Below are 19,936 nucleotides of genomic sequence, written 5' to 3' on the forward strand. Positions count from 1 at the left end.
AACATATTAATAACTATCTTATTATTATTTGAGTGATCGAATCATTAGGTTTTCCACATCCACCAAAGGGATGTGGAGCAGGAGAGGTTGAAAAGGATGAAATTTCAATTGAAAAAAAAAGGACATTTAATATTCAGAGAAGTTTGCAAAGAACCTATGAAAATTCACACACATACACAAAGATCATCTTAGTTTAGGTTCTCCTACTTGTGCTTAGTAAAACACATGCATAATTTTTATTTGGGGGATCATTTCTGAATGATGTGTTAACTTCTCAAAGTCATAATTCAAAACAGATTTAATCTACTAGTCTATTTATTCATGTACTTATTTTTACATCCCACCTAATCCCCAAAAGAATGTGGTTATGAATGATCACTTCGTAGTTAATATTTATAGGCTTGATAGCACTTTCTATTAGACTACTGTTTTCTAATTAACTACTTATTAGGCCATACATTAGTCTAAATAGCTGTTATATTACAGTGTAATAAACGTGCTTTTAGCAGCAAAAATCTAAATCCGGAAGTGGGAGGTCACTGCAGAGAACAGCACAAGAGCAGCCCAGGTGTGCACCAGCAACTCCAGGAGAGCAGATGAGTAATGGATACTTGAAGTCCTGTCAGTAACAGAATCTGTGGAAGAACTCTGGAGGAGCGAAGATACCGGATATTGGTGACCTGGGAGGATTTAGGAAGCAGTAAGGAAAAGTGAACTTTGAAAAAAAAAATCTAAGCTATGTGGCACGTTACACCTGAGAGAGAGGGGAAAAAAAAACACCAAAAATAAAAAGACAGCATTTGAAAATCTGGAAGTAAACAGAAGGAGTTACAATGTTTCCAGTAAAGGGAAAGGGAAAAAATTGTCTGAATCATCTCAAATTAGAGAAAGACATTTCCTCTAGAGACAAAACATAGAAAAAGGGAAAGAACAGAGAAGAATTAAAATGCACAGAGTTGTCAGGAACTGGAAAGTCAGCTTAGAGGACACAGTGAGAGCAGAATAGGAGATGGCCCTGAGGAGAGGGGAGCACCAAGCCTGCAAGTTTTTGCAATTCCCTTCAATTATAATGGAGGCTGTGTGCACATATTCCCTGAAGAGAGACCCACCCAAAGGTTTCTGATTTTCTGCTCACACATTTCTTGGAGAGAGACAAGCTGTCAAAAAAACCATAAAGAATCATTTTAAGAAATAAATTGAAGCTTTCATCTCTTCAAAGATGTGTGATTAGAAAAATAAATCATATAGCTTTTCAGATTACTATCATAAAAATAAAAAATATTACTATATACATCCTACTTGCATGTAATGAGACAGGGTCTATAAGACTGAGTTCTCGGTATTTATTTTCATTTCCATTTTGAACTTGAAGTTTTCAACAGGCTCTTTTGGAAGGGGCAACTGACAGTTTTCTCATTCATTCTAAGAATCTGTGAATGTGTTTTATGCACAGCAATGTGAAAGACTATGTATATAATGGAATAGTGTATTCACTGTTCTGGTTTAATAATAATGACAATCATTAATGATGAGATATCAAATTTATTAGCATATTTACCCCCAAAGAGTAGGTATTCAAAGTATAAAAACAAATTAGTCCTCAAAACAATAATTCCCAACACAAAAGTGATATACTATTTGGTCTTTGAAGTCCCATACAAGGGCTTTTCACTAACCTTCCAGTTCGCTGGAGTTCTGGTCCACTATGTCCTCCATGGGGATCAGCTTCCCCATGAGCTGCTGTTCCATTTGGTACAGAAGGAATCTTCCTCTTCTCCTGTGGGAAGATTTTTGTTTTTAATTTCAGGTGCTAGTTGTAAACAATAAAAACAATTTTTTTCCCTTGAGGCAATATACAGAGCAGTTAAGAATCCAGGCTCTGTACTTATTTGCTATACAACCTCTAGAAAGTTATTTAGCCACCTAAAGCCTCAGTTCTCACCTCCTTTTACTGGTGATAACTCTGACAGCAAAGCATCTGCCTCCAATGTGGGAGACATGGATTTGATCCTTGGTTAGGGAAGATCCCCTGGAGAAGGAAATGGCAACCCACTCCAATACTCTTGCCTGGAAAATCCCATGGATGGAGGAGCCTGGTGGGCTGCAGTCCAAGGAGAGTGCAAAGAGTCGGACATGAGAGAGACTTCACTTTCACTTTCCATTGAAGAATGAAATGAGGTGAGGGATACTTATTCTTTCTTTCAAAGAATATTTATTGAGTGCCTAGTGTGTGCCATTCATTTTTAAGTGATGCTACAGATGCAAAAGTGAGCAAGAAAAAGCATTCTGTTAGTGGAGAAAAAATAATCCTATAATGTTAGGGAGAGATAGAGATGATATAGCTAACAGTGTTAGTCACTCAGTCATGTCTGACTCTGAATGATCCCATGGGCTACTGTAGCCCACCAAGCTACTCTGTCCATGGAATTCTCCAGGCAAGAAAATTGGAGTGGGTAGCCATTCCCTTCTCCAGGGGATCTTTCCTACCCAGAGAAGGTAAAGAACTTGCCTGCAATGCAGGAGACCTGGGTTCAATCCTTGGGTCCAGAAGATCCCCTAAAAAAGGGAATAGCTACCCACTCCAGTATTCTTGCCTGGAGAATCCCTTGGGCAGAGAAGCCTGGCAGGCTACAATCTGTGGGGTTGCAAAGAATCAGACATGACTGAGCAACTAATACTCTCACTACTACTCTGAGATAGAGATCTGAAAAAAACTAAAACAAGAAGGGGTGAGAGGAGATTGGGATTAGGATAGGTTGAGGTAAGGAGGTGTTAATGGCGGTATAAACCTCGTCTAGTTCAACTGTTCAATGAACATTAACTGTTATCATTAGCTATTTTTAAAGTATGTTTCCCTCTCTGATTCTGGCTCATATCTTCCTACCCAAGCTTCTTTCTGATACAAAGCAGTCAGAAAGACTACTGCAAAAGGAAGCTTTTAATAGAGCCAACGACAAAATACTGAGGTTATGTAAGTGCTGTTTCTCTTCAGATCTATTCCACCCACTTTTGTCAGTAATAGAGAGTTTAAAAAAATCAGAAAATCCTTCCTACTGGTGATCTTAGAGAATATTGATGTGTTCAAAAATGCTTAAAAGGGAAAAAAAATTAATGGTGAAATTAAATTTTTTACTTAACTGCCATTCCAAAATAGTGTAAACATATAAATATGTTCTTCATGCTTAGTGTAAACTGAACAAGTGGGAATTATCAAATGATCTTATTACAATGGGACACTTAGATAAAATGGTACATATTTAAAATATGACAAAAAATATATTTTGAAATGCAAAAAATATAAGAAAGTTCATTGACTGATATTTTATAATTTCCCAGGTATATAAATAGATACAATGATCTTAAGTTCAAAGATAAAAGACAATATGTCTGTCAACAGATGAAGGAACTGCCTTTACAGGTAAATAAATATCATATCTTAGTAAAAGGCTTTAACAGTGGCCCTTAATACCCTCATAACCAATAATCACCTGGGAAAATATTTCTTAGCAAGTCTAAGAAGGCAAGTAGGTATTATTTGTTCTTTCTGGGGAATTATCCCTTACTGCATAAATTAAGTCATTGTTTTACTACAGGAAAAGCTATTTGCCTTATACACTGATAAGGCAAATGATAAACCATGAAAGATATTCATCATTCTAAAGTACCTATTTCCTTAAGGAGTGCCTTCTTACAGTAGGGAGAAAGGGTTTAGAAAAAATAATTGTGTACTGGTGAATATTCTGAGGAAAACACAGGAAACGTTTTTTGTTGTTCAGACTTGACTGAAGGGCCCACAGCACAGCACAGGGAACTATACTCAATATCTATAACAGCCTATAATGGAAAATAATTTTTAAAATAATATATATACACACACATATTTATGTATATTTGTATGTATATGTATAAAACTGAATCACTGTCATACACCTGAAACAAACACATTGTAAATCAGCTATATTTCAATAAAAGTTAAAATAAATAAATAAAATTTGTTTCTGAGTTTCTTCTGATATCTTCAATCTGAATTACTGGAAGAAAACACTGAACAGATCTGTTTCTTCCTTTTGGGGATTGAGAGAGGTTTGATGTATTTAATAAGATCCCCAAGATGTCCATATTTATGTAGCATTATGTACATGCCAGATTCTAAGGACAGTTATGATGTTAAACTTATTTTTCCTATGCAGGATTTATAATAATAAAAATAAAGAAATAAAAATGATGGAAAAGCAAAAATTTAGAGCATACTAAAGGTATCTGCGAGGTGTGGGGAGGAAGAAATGGCAGTGATAAAGAGAGTGGTCAGGCAGGCTGAGAGAGAGAGTCATTTGAGAAAAACTTGAGGGAGTCAAGAGAATTAGCCATAAAATAACTGGGAGAACATCCAGGCAAAGAACAGCCAGTGAGTGGGACAGTCTTAAGGCAGGAGTATGCTGCAGAGATTGAAGAACAAGGAGGCAGGAGGCCAAGGAGAGGAGTGAGCAAGAAAGAAAGAGATGGGAAATGACTTAGAAGCAAAAGGAAGCCAGACTGTGGGGGTTTAGTAGATCATTTTAAGTATTTGGCTTTTATTCTCAGTGAAATGAGGAGCTTTTGCAGGATTTTAAGGAAAGGAGAGCATGATCTAACACTCTGGCTGCTGTTTCTAAAACAGATTCTAGGAAATAAGAGTAGAAGCAAGGAGACCGGTTAGGGGGCTATTTCAGTAACCCAGGAGAAAAATGATGGTGGCTTGGAGCCAAAGAACTGATGACATAGGGGATAAACAGGGACTTGGTGGGGTAATCTCTTTGAGTAGGTATAAAGAGATGGGATCTATTGCACAGGTAGAAAACTAACGTTGGATAATTCATCAATAGTAATATAGGAGCAGGCAGAGAGTGCAGGTGCAGATGCTGGCAGGTAGATAAATGTGGTTTGGGGAATCTAAGCAGGTAAGTGGCATGAGAGAAAAGCAAGGAAGTTGAGGGTATACATAAGGGAGTGATTATAATGACTGACATAAAGTTCGAATGAGTATTTTCAGGGGTATCCCTTGAGGTGACTGGTTATTATTCTCTTAACTGAAAGTAAGAAATATTTTTTAAAAATTCTCTGATTTACATACTTCTGGAAGAATAAAAACCATGGAGATTATCCCAGAGAGGAAAATATTTAAATGAATATGAATTCAGTACTTAATTTATTTTGATTCATTTTGTTCCACATCATAAAAGAAAACATAGGTTCATAGAATCTATTATTCAATTCCAACATACATTTTAAAAATACTAATGTTGTAAAGAAACACAGAGCATATCTAATTCAAACTCATTATATAAAATTGTGTTGTCTAACATGATAGCCACTAACTACAGGTGGCTATTTAAATTTAAATTAATTAAAATTTAAAAATCAGTTCCTCACTTGCATAAGCACATTTCTAGTGCTCAATAATGGCCTGACTTAATAGATAGCATAGATATAGAACATTTCTATCATTGCAGAAAGTTCTATTGGACACACTGTTATATAACATCAGTACAGAGAGGTTACAGCATATGTTTTAAGGTAATAAAAAGAGATAATATCAGAACCCAGGTGCCTTGATTGTTAGTTCAGTGTTCTTTCTACTGTTGTCACTGTTTAGTCTCTAAGTCATGTCTGACTCTTTTGAGATCCCACGGACCATATCATGCCAGGTTCCTCTGTGCATGGGATTTCCTAGACAAGAATACTAGAGTAAGTTACCATTTCTTTCTCCAGCAAACCTTCCTGACCCCAGGGATTGAACCCGAGTCTCTTGTACTGGAAGCTTCCCTCATAGCTCAGTTGGTAGAGAATCTGCCTGCAATGCAGGAAACCTGGGTTTGATCCCTGTGTTGGGAAGATTCCCTGGAGAAGGGAAAGACTACCCACTCCAGTATTCTGTCCTGGAGAATTCCATGGACTATGCAGTCCATGGGGTCACAAAGAGTTGGACACAACTGAGCGACTTTCACTTCACTTCACTTCACTTCACTCTTGCATTGGCATACTGAGCCTACTGCTTCTCAATACCCAGACTCCAACATCCAATAATTAATCCTGGTCTTAAAGTCTCATAAAATTAATTTTAACTCCCATGTCTCCACTTGTCTCAGAATCATCATTTCTCAAAGGCAAGGTGTTTCGAAAAATACTTGACTTTAGTCTTAATGTTTGAAAAACAAATTGGTGTTAACAAGTGTCCTTCAAACTCTCACATTCAGCATATTAATATTTTTACTGAATTTTCCAAATAATATCAATTAAAGAGATTCTTTCTTACTACTTTAAGAAGCATTATACTTTCTTTATTAATACTGTTAGCGTGAGGATGTATCAGTTCAGTTCAGTCGCTTAGTCGTGTCCGACTCTTTGCGACCCCATGAATCGCAGCACGCCAGGCCTCCCTGTCCATCACCTTCTCCTGGAGTTGACTCAGACTCACGTCCATTGAGTCAGTGATGCCATCCAGCCATCTCATCCTCAGTCATCCCCTTCTTCTCCTGCCCTCAGTCCCTCCCAGCATCAGAGTCTTTTCCAATGAGTCAACTCTTCGCATGAGGTGGCCAAAGTACTGGAGTTTCAGCTTTAGCATCATTCCTTCCAAAGAAATCCCAGGGTTGATCTCCTTCAGAATGGACTGGTTGGATCTCCTTGCAGTCCAAGGGACTCTCAAGAGTCTTCTCCAACACCACAGTTCAAAAGCATCAATTCTTTGGTGTTCAACCTTCTTCACAGTCCAACTCTCACATCCATACATGACTACTGGAAAAACCATAGCCTTGACTAGATGGACCTCAGTCGGCAAAGTAATGTCTCTGCTTTTGAATATACTATCTAGGTTGGTCATAACTTTTCTTCCAAGAAGTAAGTGTCTTTTAATTTCATCGCTGCAGTCACCATCTGCAGTGATTTTGGAGCCCAGAAAAATGAAGTCTGACACTGTTTTCACTGTTTCCCCATCTATTTCCCATAAAGTGATGGGACCAGATGCCATGAACTTCATTTTCTGAATGTTGAGCTTTAAGCCAACTTTTTCGCACTCCTCTTTCAGTTTCATCAAGAGGCTTTTTAGCTCCTCTTCACTTTCTGCCATAAGGGCGGTGTCATCTGCATATCTGAGGTTAATGATATCTCTCCCAGCAATCTTGATTCCAATTGTGATTCTTCCAGTCTAGCGTTTCTCATGATGTACACTGCATATAAGTTAAATAAGCAGGGTGACAATATACAGCCTTGACGTACTCCTTTTCCTATTTGGAACCAGTCTGTTGTTCCATGTCCAGTTCTAACTGTTGCGTCCTGACCTGCATACAGGTTTCTCAAGAGGCAGGTTAGGTGGTCTGGTATTCCCATCTCTTTCAGAATTTTCCACAGTTGATTGTGATCCACACAGTCAAAGACTTTGGCATGGTCAATAAAGCAGAAATAGATGTTTTTCTGGAACTCTCTTGCTTTGTCTATGATCCAGCGGATGTTGGCAATTTGATCTCTGGTTCCTCTGCCTTTTCTAAAACCAGCTTGAACATCAGGAAGTTCACGGTTCATGTATTGCTGAAGCCTGGCTTGGAGAATTTTGAGCATTACTTTACTAGCATGTGAAATAAGTGCAATTGTGAGGTAGTTTGAGCATTCTTTGGCATTGCCTTTCTTTGGGATTGGAATGAAAACTGACCTTTTCCAGTCCTGTGGCCACTGCTGAGTTTTCCAAATTTGCTGGCATATTGAGCGCATCACTTTCACAGCATCATCTTTCAGGATTTGAAACAGCTCAACTGGAATTCCATTACCTCCACTAGCTTTGTTCATAGTGATGCTTTCTAAGGCCCACTTGACTTCACATTCCAACATGTCTGGCTCTAGAGTAGTGATCACATCATCATGATTATCTGGGTCGTGACGATCTTTTTTATACAGTTCTTCTGGGTATTCTTGCCACCTCTTCTTAATATCTTCTGCTTCTGTTAGGTCCATACCATTTCTGTCCTTTATCGAGCCCATCTTTGCATGAAATGTTCCCTTGATATCTCTAATTTTCTTGAAGAGATGTCTAGTCTTTCCCATTCTGTTGTTTTCCTCTATTTCTTTGCATTGATTGCTGAAGAAGGCTTTCTTATCTCTTCTTGCTATTCTCTGGAACTCTGCATTCAGATGCTTATATCTTTCCTTTTCTCCTTGGCTTTTCGCTTCTCTTCTTTTCACAGCTATTTGTAAGGCCTCCCCAGACAGCCATTTTGCTTTTTTGCATTTCTTTTCCATGGGGATGATCTTGATCCCTGTCTCCTGTACAATGTCATGAACCTCATTCCATAGTTCATCAGGCACTCTATCTATCAGATCTAGGCCCTTAAATCTATTTCTCACTTCCACTGTATAATCATAAGGGATTTGATTTAGGTCATACCTAAATGGTCTAGTGGTTTTCCCTGCTTTCTTCAATTTGAGTCTGAATTTGGTAATAAGGAGTTCATGATCTGGGCCACAGTCAGCTCCTGATCTTGTTTTTGTTGACTGTATAGATCTTCTCCATCTTTGGCTGCAAAGAATATAATCAATCTGATTTCGGTGTTGACCATCTGGTGATGTCCATGTGTAGAGTCTTCTCTTGTGTTGTTGGAAGAGGGTGTTTGCTATGACCAGTACATTTTCTTGGCAAAATTCTATTAGTCTTTGCCCTGCTTCATTCCACATTCCAAGGCCAAATTTGCCTGTTACTCCAGGTGTTTCTTTACTTCCTACTTTTGCATTCCAGTCCCTAATTAGATAAGACAATCTAAACCCTTAAAATTACTCTTTAAGCAATTTACTAATTTTAGTAGTACATCAAATGAAATTATGTGATTGTATTTATAGAATCCCAGACTATAGAATCTCCTCTGAGAAAAGGAGAGCAAATAACCTTCAATAATTATGAAATAACTTCAGGATTGAAATGTAGAAATGAGCCATCAGAATAGTTTCCTTCAATTAATAGTGGGTTTGAGATGACTTTTTAAAAGACTCATGGTTAAGTCTTTTACTCAGTCATTTACCCATCTCTGGCTAACCAGAAAAATATCTATGGTTAGAGCTGGGTCAATTAGGCCATCTGTTACTTCAGCTAAGGCAGCAGAGTCAACTACAAACACAGCTGAACTCCACAGGGACCAGAGCGAAAGGCAAGAGTGAGTAGAGGACAACAGGGAGAGCTGTAGGAGGCAGATTCACTAGGAATAGAGATGGCAATATCAGTGGGCTTAAAAAACTTTTGGCCACCACCCTCAACAAAGTCGTGCCTGCATAAGAAAATGACCTCAAACAGCATCAATAGTCTTTATTTCTGTCTGCATTGTAGGCAAGTAAAATTCACATCAGATTTTTATATGGAGGATTTTTACAACTTTCATACCACATGCCCACACAAAGGTAATACAGACATAAGATTTATGAAGAAAATTCTTGAAATCATAAATGTGATTAACAACAATAATAGGAGTTTTCCATACAAAATGACAACCATACTTTTGAATTTTCCTAACACTTACCAACTTCAAAGCTATGTATCTGAGTATAGCTGGTCCATAATGCACTTTTCTTAAGCATATTTTCCATCCTGATTAAAATTTAAGATTTCCTCCAGTATGGTATGCTCTACTGCTAAGTCACATCAGTCGTGTCCGACTCTGTGTGACCCCAAAGACAGCAGCCCACCAGGCTCCCATCCCTGGGATTCTCCAGGCAAGAATACTGGAGTGGGTTGCCGTTTCCTCCAGTGCATGAAAGTGAAAAGTGAAAGTGAAGCCATTCAGTTGTGTCTGACTCTTTGCGACCCCCTAGACTATAGCCTACGAGGCTCCACCATCCATGGGATTCTCCAGGCAAGAGTACAGGAGTGGGTTGCCATTGCCTTCTCCAATAGTATGCTTTAAGGTGGGTCTAAAATGTTTCTGAACTGTGGTGTTGGAGAAGACTCCTGAGAGTCCCTTGGACTGCAAGGAGATCCAACCAGTCCATTCTGAAGGAGAGATCAGTCCTGGGTATTCTTTGGAAGGAATGATGCTAAAGCTGAAGCTCCAGTACTTTGACCATCTCATGCGAAGAGCTGACTCATTGGAAAAGACTCTGATGCTGGGAGGGATTGGGGGCAGGAGCAGAAGGGGACGACAGAGGATGAGATGGCTGGATGGCATCACCGACTCGATGGACATGAGTCTGAGTGAACTTCAGGAGTTGGTGATGGACAGGGAGGCCTGGCGTGCTGCGATTTATGGGGTCGCAAAGAGTCATACACAACTGAGTGACTGAACTGAACTGAAAATCTTTTCAGGCATGCAGTACTGTTATTTAGTACAGTATCACTGATACACCAAATTTTTGTGTTGATTACAAAGAAGGAAGATTTTGGGTAAGGGAATTTCATGTCCCTGCCTTCTTTAGAGGTTAAGTAGGTTCTGGTACCCTGGTTGTTCACACGTAAAGAATCTGCAAGCAATGCAGGAGACTCAGGTTCAATCCTTGGGTCGGGAAGATCCCCTGGGAAAGGAAATGGCAACCCACTCCAGTATTCTTGTCTGGGAAATCCCATGGACAGAGGAGCCTGGTGGGCTACAGTCCATGGGGTTGCAAAGAGTCGGACATGACTGAGCGACCAACACACACCAAATCAAATGTGCTGGGAAATTTAGCTCAATTATAACACCATCTACGTGGAAATAGCATCAGATTGCACAGGTCGAGAATTCAGCCTTAGAAGACTACCCAACCCTCACACCACATTTCAGATGTCCATCACAAGCTTGGGTTATTGGTGGTGCTTCAAACCCACTGGGGATATATCTGAAGCTCCTGTGAACCCCTTCTCAGTTCAGTTCAGTTCAGTTCAGTCACTCAGTTGTGTCTGACTCTTTGCAACCCCATAAATCACAGCACGCCAGGCCTCCCTGTCCATCACCAACTCCCGGAGTTCACTCAGACTCACGTCCATTGAGTCAGTGATCCCATCCAGCCATCTCATCCTTGGACTTCCCCTTCTCCTCCTGCCCCCAATCCCTCCCAGCATCAAAGTCTTCTCCAATGAGTCAACTCTTCGCATGAGGTGGCCAAAGTACTGGAGCTTCAGCTTTAGCATCATTCCTTCCAAAGAAATCCTAGGGTTGATCTCCTTCAGAATGGACTGGTTGGATCTCCTTGCAGTCCAAGAGACTCTCAAGAATCTTCTCCAACACCACAGTTCAAAAGCATCAATTCTTCGGTGCTCAACTTTCTTCACAGTCCAACTCTCACATCCATACATGACCACAGGAAAAACCATAGCCTTGACTAGACAGACCTTAGTCAGCAAAGTAATGTCTCTGCTTTTGAATATGCTATCTAGGTTGCTCATAGCTTTTCTTCCAAGAAGTAAGCATCTTTCAATTTCATGGCTACAGTCACCATCTGCAGTGATTTTGGAGCCCCAAAATAAAGTCTGACACTGTTTCCACTGTTTCCCCATCTATTTCCTATGAAGTGATGGGACCGGATGCCATGATCTTCGTTTTCTGAATGTTGAGCTTTAAGCCAACCTTCTCACTCTCCTCTTTCACTTTCATGAAGAGGCTTTTTAGTTCCTCTTCACTTTCTTCCATAAGGGTGGTGTCATCTGCATGTCTGAGGTTATTGATATTTCTCCCTGCAATCTTGATTCCAGCTTGTGTTTCTTCCAGCCCAGTGTTTCTCATGATGTACTCTGCATAGAAGTTAAATAAGCAGGGTGACACTATACAGCCTTGATGCACTCCGTTTCCTATTTGGAACCAGTCTGTTGTTCCATGTCCAGTTCTAACTGCTGCTTCCTGACCTGCATACAGGTTTCTCAAGAGGCAGGTTAGGTGGTTTGGTATTCCCATCTATTTCAGAATTTTCCACAGTTTACTGTGATCCACACAGTCAAAGACTTTGGCATGGTCAATAAAGCAGAAATAGATGTTTTTCTGGAACTCTCTTGCTTTTTCCATGATCCAGCGGATGTTGGCAATTTGATCTCTGGTTCCTCTGCCTTTTCTAAAACCAGCTTGAACATCAGGAAGTTCACGGTTCACGTATTGCTGAAGCCTGGCTTGGAGAATTTTGAGCATTACTTTACTAGCATGTGAGATGAGTGCAATTGTGCGGTAGTTTGAGCATTCTTTGGCATTGTCTTTCTTTGGGATTGGAATGAAAACTGACCTTTTCCAGTCCTGTGGCCACTGCCGAGTTTTCCAAATTTGTTGGCATATTGAGTGCATCACTTTCACAGCATCATCTTTCAGGATTTGAAATAGCTCCACTGGAACTCCATCACCTCCACTAGCTTTGTTCATAGTGATGCTTTCTAAGGCCCACTTGACTTCACATTCCAGGATGTCTGGCTCTAGATGAGTGATCACACCATCATGATTATCTGAGTCATGAAGATCCTTTTTGTATGGTTCTTCTGTGTATTCTTGCCATCTCTTCTTTATATCTTCTGCTTCTGTTAGGTCCATACCATTTCTGTCCTTTATCGAGCCCATCTTTGCATGAAATGTTCCCTTGGTATCTCTAATTTTCTTGAAGAGATCTCTAGTCTTTCCCATTCTGTTGTTTTCCTCTATTTCTTTGCATTGATGGCTGAGGAAGGCTTTCTTATCTCTTCTTGCTATTCTTTGGAACTCTGCACTCAGATGCTTATATCTTTCCTTTTCTCCTTTGCTTTTCTCCTCTCTTCTTTTCACAGCTCTTTGTAAGGCTTCCCCAGACAGCCATTTTGCATTTTGGCATTTCCTTTCCATGGGGATGGTCTTGATCCCTGTCTCCTGTACAATGTCACGAACCTCATTCGGTAGTTCATCAGGCACTCTATCTATCAGATCTAGGCCCTTAAATCTATTTCTCACTTCCACTCTAGAATGGCTCATAGTGAAGTGAAGTGAAGTCGCTCAGTCATGTTCGACTCTGCGACGCCATGGACTGTATACCTCCGTCCATGGGATTTTCCAGGCAAGAGTACTGGAGTGGGTTGCCATTTCCTTCTCCAGAAGATCTTCCTGACCCAGGAATCGAACCCAGGTCTCCCTCACTGTAGGCAGATGCTTTACCGTCTGAGCCACCAGGGAAGTCCCTAGAGAAACATTTTACTTACTTGATCACCAGTTTTATTACTAAAAGATATTACTCAGGAACAGCCATATTGAAGAGATGCATAGGACAAGGCATGGTGAAAGGGAGAGAAACTCCCATAACCTCTCTAGGCACACCACTCTTTCCAATCTCCACGTGTTCACAGACCTGAAAACTCTCTGAACCCGGCCCCTTTGGGGGTTTATGGAGGCTTCATTACAAGGCTCCCCTTTCCCCTCCCTGGAGGCGGGAGGGTGCAACTGAAAGTTCTAAACTCTAATCTCTTGGTAATGCTCCACCTGGCAATCAGCCCCTGTTCTTAAGAGTTTCTAAAGTAACCTCATTAACATAACAAAGACATCTTTGTTGCTTTCATCACTTAGAAAATTCCAAGCATTTTAAGAGCTCTGTGCCAGAAATGGGGACAGAGACCAGATAAATATTTCTTATTATAATCACATCACAGAAGTTATAATTTAAATCATTTGAATCTTCAGCTATACTATCTTAGTACATATATTTAAAAGGCAAAAAAATAATGGTAGTCCTAAGAGTATTTTCAAATATACATACCTGGGAAGGAACATTTTTGGGAGGCTCTATTCGAATGCTTGGGTCCCACTCCCCGGGAGGAAGGACAGTCACCTGATCCAGAAATTCGTCAATTCCTGACACCAAGTCATTACGATCTTTTGCTTTGTAAGCAACATCATGAAACACCTATAGAGAGAAAACAACCATTCATAGATTTTAAAAATGCACCTAAAATCTTAATGTATTTTGTGTTTTCATTTCCCAGTTAGCACACATGTGACTATAACAATTTGAATATGAAACTCTTAACTAAAGAAGTTTTAGTGTAAAATATTATAACCTCTTTTATTCTGTGATTGCACAGATGTTTATCTTTTCTTAGAATGCTAGATGAATGTTGAAATTTCTGGTGGAAAGAGAAAAGGAAGGAAAAGGAGAATAGAAGGAAGCTCATTAAATTAGAATTAATGATTCAGGTTTGACAAACATTGTTTATATATATGTAAATCAAACTTTCTGAAAGAAACCCTTGCTTTAAAATGAGATAAAAGTTTATAATAATATTTATACCTAGGCATAAAATAATGCTATTGAATAAATGATAGACTAATCAATAAACAGTACTAAGCCAAGTTATTATCTATATAAAAGTAAAACAGGATCTTTATCCATATCCCACTTAAAAAGCAGTTCTAGGTATTAAAAACTTAAATATGAGTGTTAAACCATTAAATTAATTGGACATAATGTAGGATATATTTATGACCTCAGAGTAAACAGTAATACAAATCTCAAAGATTTAGTGTAGTGTCAAAACAAGCACATAACAAATTTTTGCTGTTCTTCAAGGAGAAAAGAAAACTACATGTTCAGACGTGAGTACTGAATATAAGATAGCATATTTTGTAAATGATGACCTTACAGAAAACAATTTCAGTAGAGTGGTCGTGACAAAAATTACACTGTAATACATTGAGAAAAATGAAATTATGATATTCAGGACCAAGTAGAGATTACTCTTTCAAAACTCTTAAGATTCAGGTTCAATCAACACTTCAGTGGGACATGCTATGTTAAGGAGAAAGAAATTTTAAGGATGGGAAAATCCTGGCCTTTTATTTCATATGTATTTTCTAAGTAGCTACTATATGTTAGGCCTGTTTGCTAAATGAACCAAAGGAGTCAGTGTTGATTTAGCTAAGTGACAGAGAGAGAAAACTGTTGACACAAAAGTCCAGAACAAGAAAAAGAAGTTTCTTTTTTCTTCTTTTTTTTTGCTTTTGTTCTTATAAAAGTTATTCATGTTAATATACAATTATTTTATTATTTTAAAATAAATTCACAAACATTTTTTTTAATTCTCATTTTTAAGTTCTCTTATAAATAGCAGCATACTATCAATATAAACAAAAGCTCTTTGGAGTGCTTAATAATCTTTAAGACTATAAAGGGATTAATAAATTGGTAATAGTGCCAATAAACAAAATCATATGATTTATCTCCAGTCATGCTCAACAGGAAGGGAGAAAAGAGGCTAGCTTAATTCAAGATAAGGTGTTGCTAGGATGACTAGAACATTCAGTCATCAATTCATTTAAAAAAAATGTAATGAACCCTGACTGAAGGTCAGACACCATGCTAAATATGAAGATACAAAAGGAAAAGACAGTCTGCCTACAAGAAGTCCCCAGTACAGAGAGGAAAAGAACAGCTTAGTCAACAAATAATTATTTGAGCACCTGACAAAATCAAGGAACAAAAATGAATATTAATGGTAACTGCTCACATGGAATTTAGAGCTTAATAATGAAATTCAATTCATCATTGTCTTAAATTGTATGAATCAACATATTGAATCTTATTCTTGAATATAATTGTTCAATGTATTTCAAAGCAGTTAGATGGCAGAACAATTTCTCCACCTGAGCTTTGAACAATAAAAACCTTTCATTCTCTTTTAAAAGTATTTAAATTTTCTTTTAATATTCAATGAATGTACTTCATAATTAACATATCCTATTATAATTAACAGCTCTCATCTTTTGCAGTAACTTTCTGGTTGAGTTTCCTCTTCTCTATTTCGCTCCTCATAGAGTTACAAACTGCTCCAAGCTAACTTTCAAGTCTAAAGGATTCATGTTTGAGGCGTCAAGGGCTCATTTGTTGTTGTTTAGTTGTTAAGTTGTGTCCTATACATGGACACATGTATATATAGGAAACTAATACACGACTGAAGTGACTTAGCATGCATGCATGCATTGGAGAAGGAAATGGCAACCCACTCCAGTGTTCTTGCCTGGAGAATCCCAGGGGAACCTGGTGGGCTGCCGTCTACGGGGTCGCACAGAGTCGGACACGACTGAAGCTACTTAGTAGCAGCAGCAGTTGTTAAGTCGTGTCCTATACATGTATATATAGGAAACTAATACTCTCTTTAAGTTGGTTCTTTCTAAAACAGATGAAATAATTGGTTTTGTTCTAACTTTTGGTTTCCTATGTGTAAACATCAATAACTAACTCATATAAAATCAATAAACATAATTTGAACAGATATAATAGAAGAATTTATATTGAACTCCAAATATAAGTTCAAATTTTCAGATTTCATAAACCTAGGAAAAGTTATACACAAAGTTCTTTTCATAGATATTTGAAATATTTCAATAAATTATTAAATTATTTAGATGAGATTTCAGAAATGTATAATCTCATCTGGTATTTACTACTGAATTTTGAATTTATGTCACTTCTGTGATTTTTCATCTGCTCTTCTTTTACAATAAAAATAGATTTTTGCAAGGCATTGTAGAATTCAAGAAACCAGTTATATGATATGATATTTTATATTTATTTTTATGATCTTTACATTTTTTAGACATATTTCATTGAGAAGCTGATGAAGGTTTTTTCCAGTTCAAAAAACTACATACAGTTTTTGTACACAGAAAAAATTGTGTGTTGAGTCAGAGATCACAGGCCTCCTTGAAACCTATCTTCAGCTCCTCTAATGGTTAAAAGGCTCCAAGGTTAAAAACATCTACATTTAGGCAATTACAAAGAGAGTTGATAGATGTCTTACGGCTTTTGGTGTCATGTATACTATCCAGATAAACTGCCTCTTTTATTTTTTGAGACCTTAAAACCATTTTGCTCCAAACAAGACCCTCACTGATATTAACAATGGTGCTTACTTTGGCAACACAAATGCTATTAAGGGAATATTAATAAATACACTCTAAATTCACTAAACAACAGATTTTCTTTAAAACATAGGGTTTTAAAATGTTCATGTGTGTGAATTTATTACCCCTTTCGAACAAATTTTTCCAAGGGAAATTTTATAGTGCAAGTATTTAAAGGGGATTCAATACAGAGAAATCTGATTCACAGTAAATTGTCATGAATACAGAACTCCAAAAGTTAGGTGTACCTAGTAGGGGGAAATGTTCCCAATGAACTTGAATAAATACCTCATCTGTCATTAGGGTTGCCATCGATCTGCCAATCTCATGGTACTGCTGACCCTTTCCCAGGGGTCCCAGAAGAATGAACAAAAATCTGTAACGAAGAAGAAAAAAACATGTGTTTCAAGGTAGAAATAAAAAATAATTTTAGTTGTACAGCATCACTCATCTCAAAGGAATTAGTGAAGATAGGATTTCAATGTAAATATAGGATTTCTATATTTTTCCACAGGTTGTTAACATATAATATTTTGAAATATTTTATGTTTCAAAACGACTCATGCTTAAGATCCTTGAGCAATTGGAATCTGGGGTATTTTGCTGTTTCTTTCATTTAGTTACCTATAATGCTTAAGCAGTTACTGTGAATTTTAAGGATTCTATAATTCTTAGAGGAGAAAGTTAAGAAAAATAGAATCTGATTAAATCTTTTTGAATTGTAAGATAGAGAATTCACTATCACATATGTAAACTGTAGAATTAGGCAGAAGAGGGGAATGGTAATACAGTAGCATAAGCAAAGAAAGAATATATGGTAAAAAAAAAAAAAGTGGGTGTGTGGAAAATTTACATTAAATAGAAAAAATGATTGCCAGGAATCAAAAATTAGAATTAAAAAAATCCATTAATTCCAATGCTGGAGTAATAATAATAGCAGCTGCACTGTGATATTCCATCTATATAAGGTTGAAAGTTTAGCAAATTCATCATCACAACTGGAAATTTTGAAGAAATCAACACGTGTTTTAACTTTGGAGGACCAATTACTGTCCGGTCTCTGAATAGGTCAATTCTACAAGGAAATTATGAGAATTTTAAGATGCCTTGTATTTCATTATATAACTACAGCATTCACTTGTTAAATGGTTTCTGCTTGTATGCATGAAGACTAATGACTTTATAAGGTATACTGAAATAGATATCACAATTATACCTTTCATTCAGTTATAAACTTTAGAGGTTGTACACGTTTTTACATGATGCATATATTACAGTCATAGAGGATCTGACAATTTTTTTTTGTGTCAGTTGTAACTGAATCCAATCCTACTATACAGAAATGTCCACTATACATTTAAAACAGGAATAACTTAGTGTGGTGGCAGATGCTTTACCAACTATAGTACTTTTAAGAAATTTCCTAACCTATGTACATCTTACTATTTTCACATTTCTATTCCATGGACTATTTATAAATCCTAAAATTATTTTCTGGTATCTTTACTATGTGTTACTGTTATATACACAGTGTGCCCTTTTGTCCTCCTAAGAAAGGATAATTAGGAACCTTGAATGGCTTTCTTTATTCTATTTGTCTAACTAATCTTCTTCCATTTTTCACCTTTCCTAACTAAACAGTCTAGCCTTTTAAATCTCTCCTTATACCGTGCCTCTACCGTGCCCCTAATTTTTCCTCCACTGTTCTCTAGACACACTTTGCTATGTCAGTATGAAATGAGGTCACTTAAACCTTGACAGTTTTCAAAGTGAGGGTATATAACCCCATTATGGCTTTTTGCTACTCCTGGGAATTTTTTTTTCCTTTCCTTTGAAGTACAAGAGCTATCATTGTCATAAATAACCATCATTTACTCAGAGTTCATCGGACACCTTCTTAGCTGATGGAACAAGAATGCACTGCTTGGAAGACACAAAGAAATTTTAATCTACTAAAATAATACCACTATGGCTAGTAAATTTCACATGTTAAATCTGAATCCCAAATTCCCAGAAACTCTGAATAGATTACAGGGTGTACATGGAAAAATGTAGCCTTAATCATATGTCAGACACCACCTTAATGTGTTCAGTTCATCCTTCTCCTTTTTAATAAAACTTGGTATGCGTCAGAAGTCTTGGTAGCCCTCCAGATGAACAGACACACTTTTCTCTATAACTTGAATTGGTAGCTAGTTTCCTGACTCAAATCTGTTCATACACAGGTTCAGGCAGAGGTTCTCAAACACTGAATTCCTTTCCAGTCAGCTGAGCTCTAATGAAATGAGGCCTCTTCTGACTAAACTATTCTATATTTTTGGAATATCATATCCACAATCAAAACACAGTGTGATGTAATTGGCTGTTTTGAGTTAAGGCTGAAAGGTTCATAAAAGAAACATTCTACCAAGCCAGTTACCACAGCACCTGAAATCATCATCAGCTTAACTTGACTAAGACCTACAGTGTTTGGAAGAGGAGACAATTAACAGCATCTGAGGCAGTTATATGCTGTGCTGTGCTTAGTTGCTCTGTCATGTCTGACTCCTGTGACCCCATGGACTGCAGCCCACCAGGGCCCTCTGTCCTTGGGGATTCTCCAGGCAAGAATACTGGAGTGTGTTGCCATGCCGTCCTCCAGGGGATCTTCCCAACCCAGGGAATGAATCCAGGTCTCCTGCATTGCAGGTGGATTCTATACTGACTGAGCCACCAGGGAAGCCCAAGAGACGATTATGGCATCACACAAAGGGCACCAGTCATGACGGAAGCAGGGCCATGCATAGATAAGTTTTGCTGCGGAACAGGATCAGAGTGAAAGCCTGTCTATACACAGGAATCACGTTTGATGGAGGGAGAAGGGAAGAAAACAAGGTAGCCTAGAAGAATTGCTAGGAATGTAATGTGTTGTGGCCAAAATTCATTTTTCTTCATGAATTTGCCCATGGACAGTCTCATCTCTATAACATGGAGATAAATAATAAATAACAAAATTCAGTTTGTATTATGGCAAAGTTGTTAGTTTTTATGTGCACCTAAATGAAAAACAAGTTCAGGTAATCAAGTTAAATTTGTCCTTTTGATTCAGATTCAACCACAGTAACTACCAATGA

General features: G+C 37.8%; 1 protein-coding gene across 11 annotated transcripts in view; it reads right to left on the minus strand.

Annotated features, from left to right (window-relative positions):
• The window catches only part of SLC4A10 (solute carrier family 4 member 10), a 347,928-nt gene that overhangs the window by 108,911 nt on the left and 219,081 nt on the right, over positions 1 to 19,936 (minus strand). For all 11 annotated transcript variants that reach the window (XM_060411136.1, XM_060411135.1, XM_060411134.1 and 8 more), the window contains 3 exons: positions 17,112 to 17,199; positions 13,681 to 13,827; positions 1,677 to 1,777 (listed from right to left, as the gene is read on the minus strand). In XM_060411136.1, the coding sequence (XP_060267119.1) occupies positions 1,677 to 1,777; positions 13,681 to 13,827; positions 17,112 to 17,199 (336 nt within the window). The remainder of the gene's footprint in view (positions 1 to 1,676; positions 1,778 to 13,680; positions 13,828 to 17,111; positions 17,200 to 19,936) is intronic.

The sequence above is a fragment of the Ovis aries genome, chromosome 2 (assembly GCF_016772045.2).
Source record: "Ovis aries strain OAR_USU_Benz2616 breed Rambouillet chromosome 2, ARS-UI_Ramb_v3.0, whole genome shotgun sequence".
NCBI classification, from domain to species: domain Eukaryota; kingdom Metazoa; phylum Chordata; class Mammalia; order Artiodactyla; family Bovidae; genus Ovis; species Ovis aries.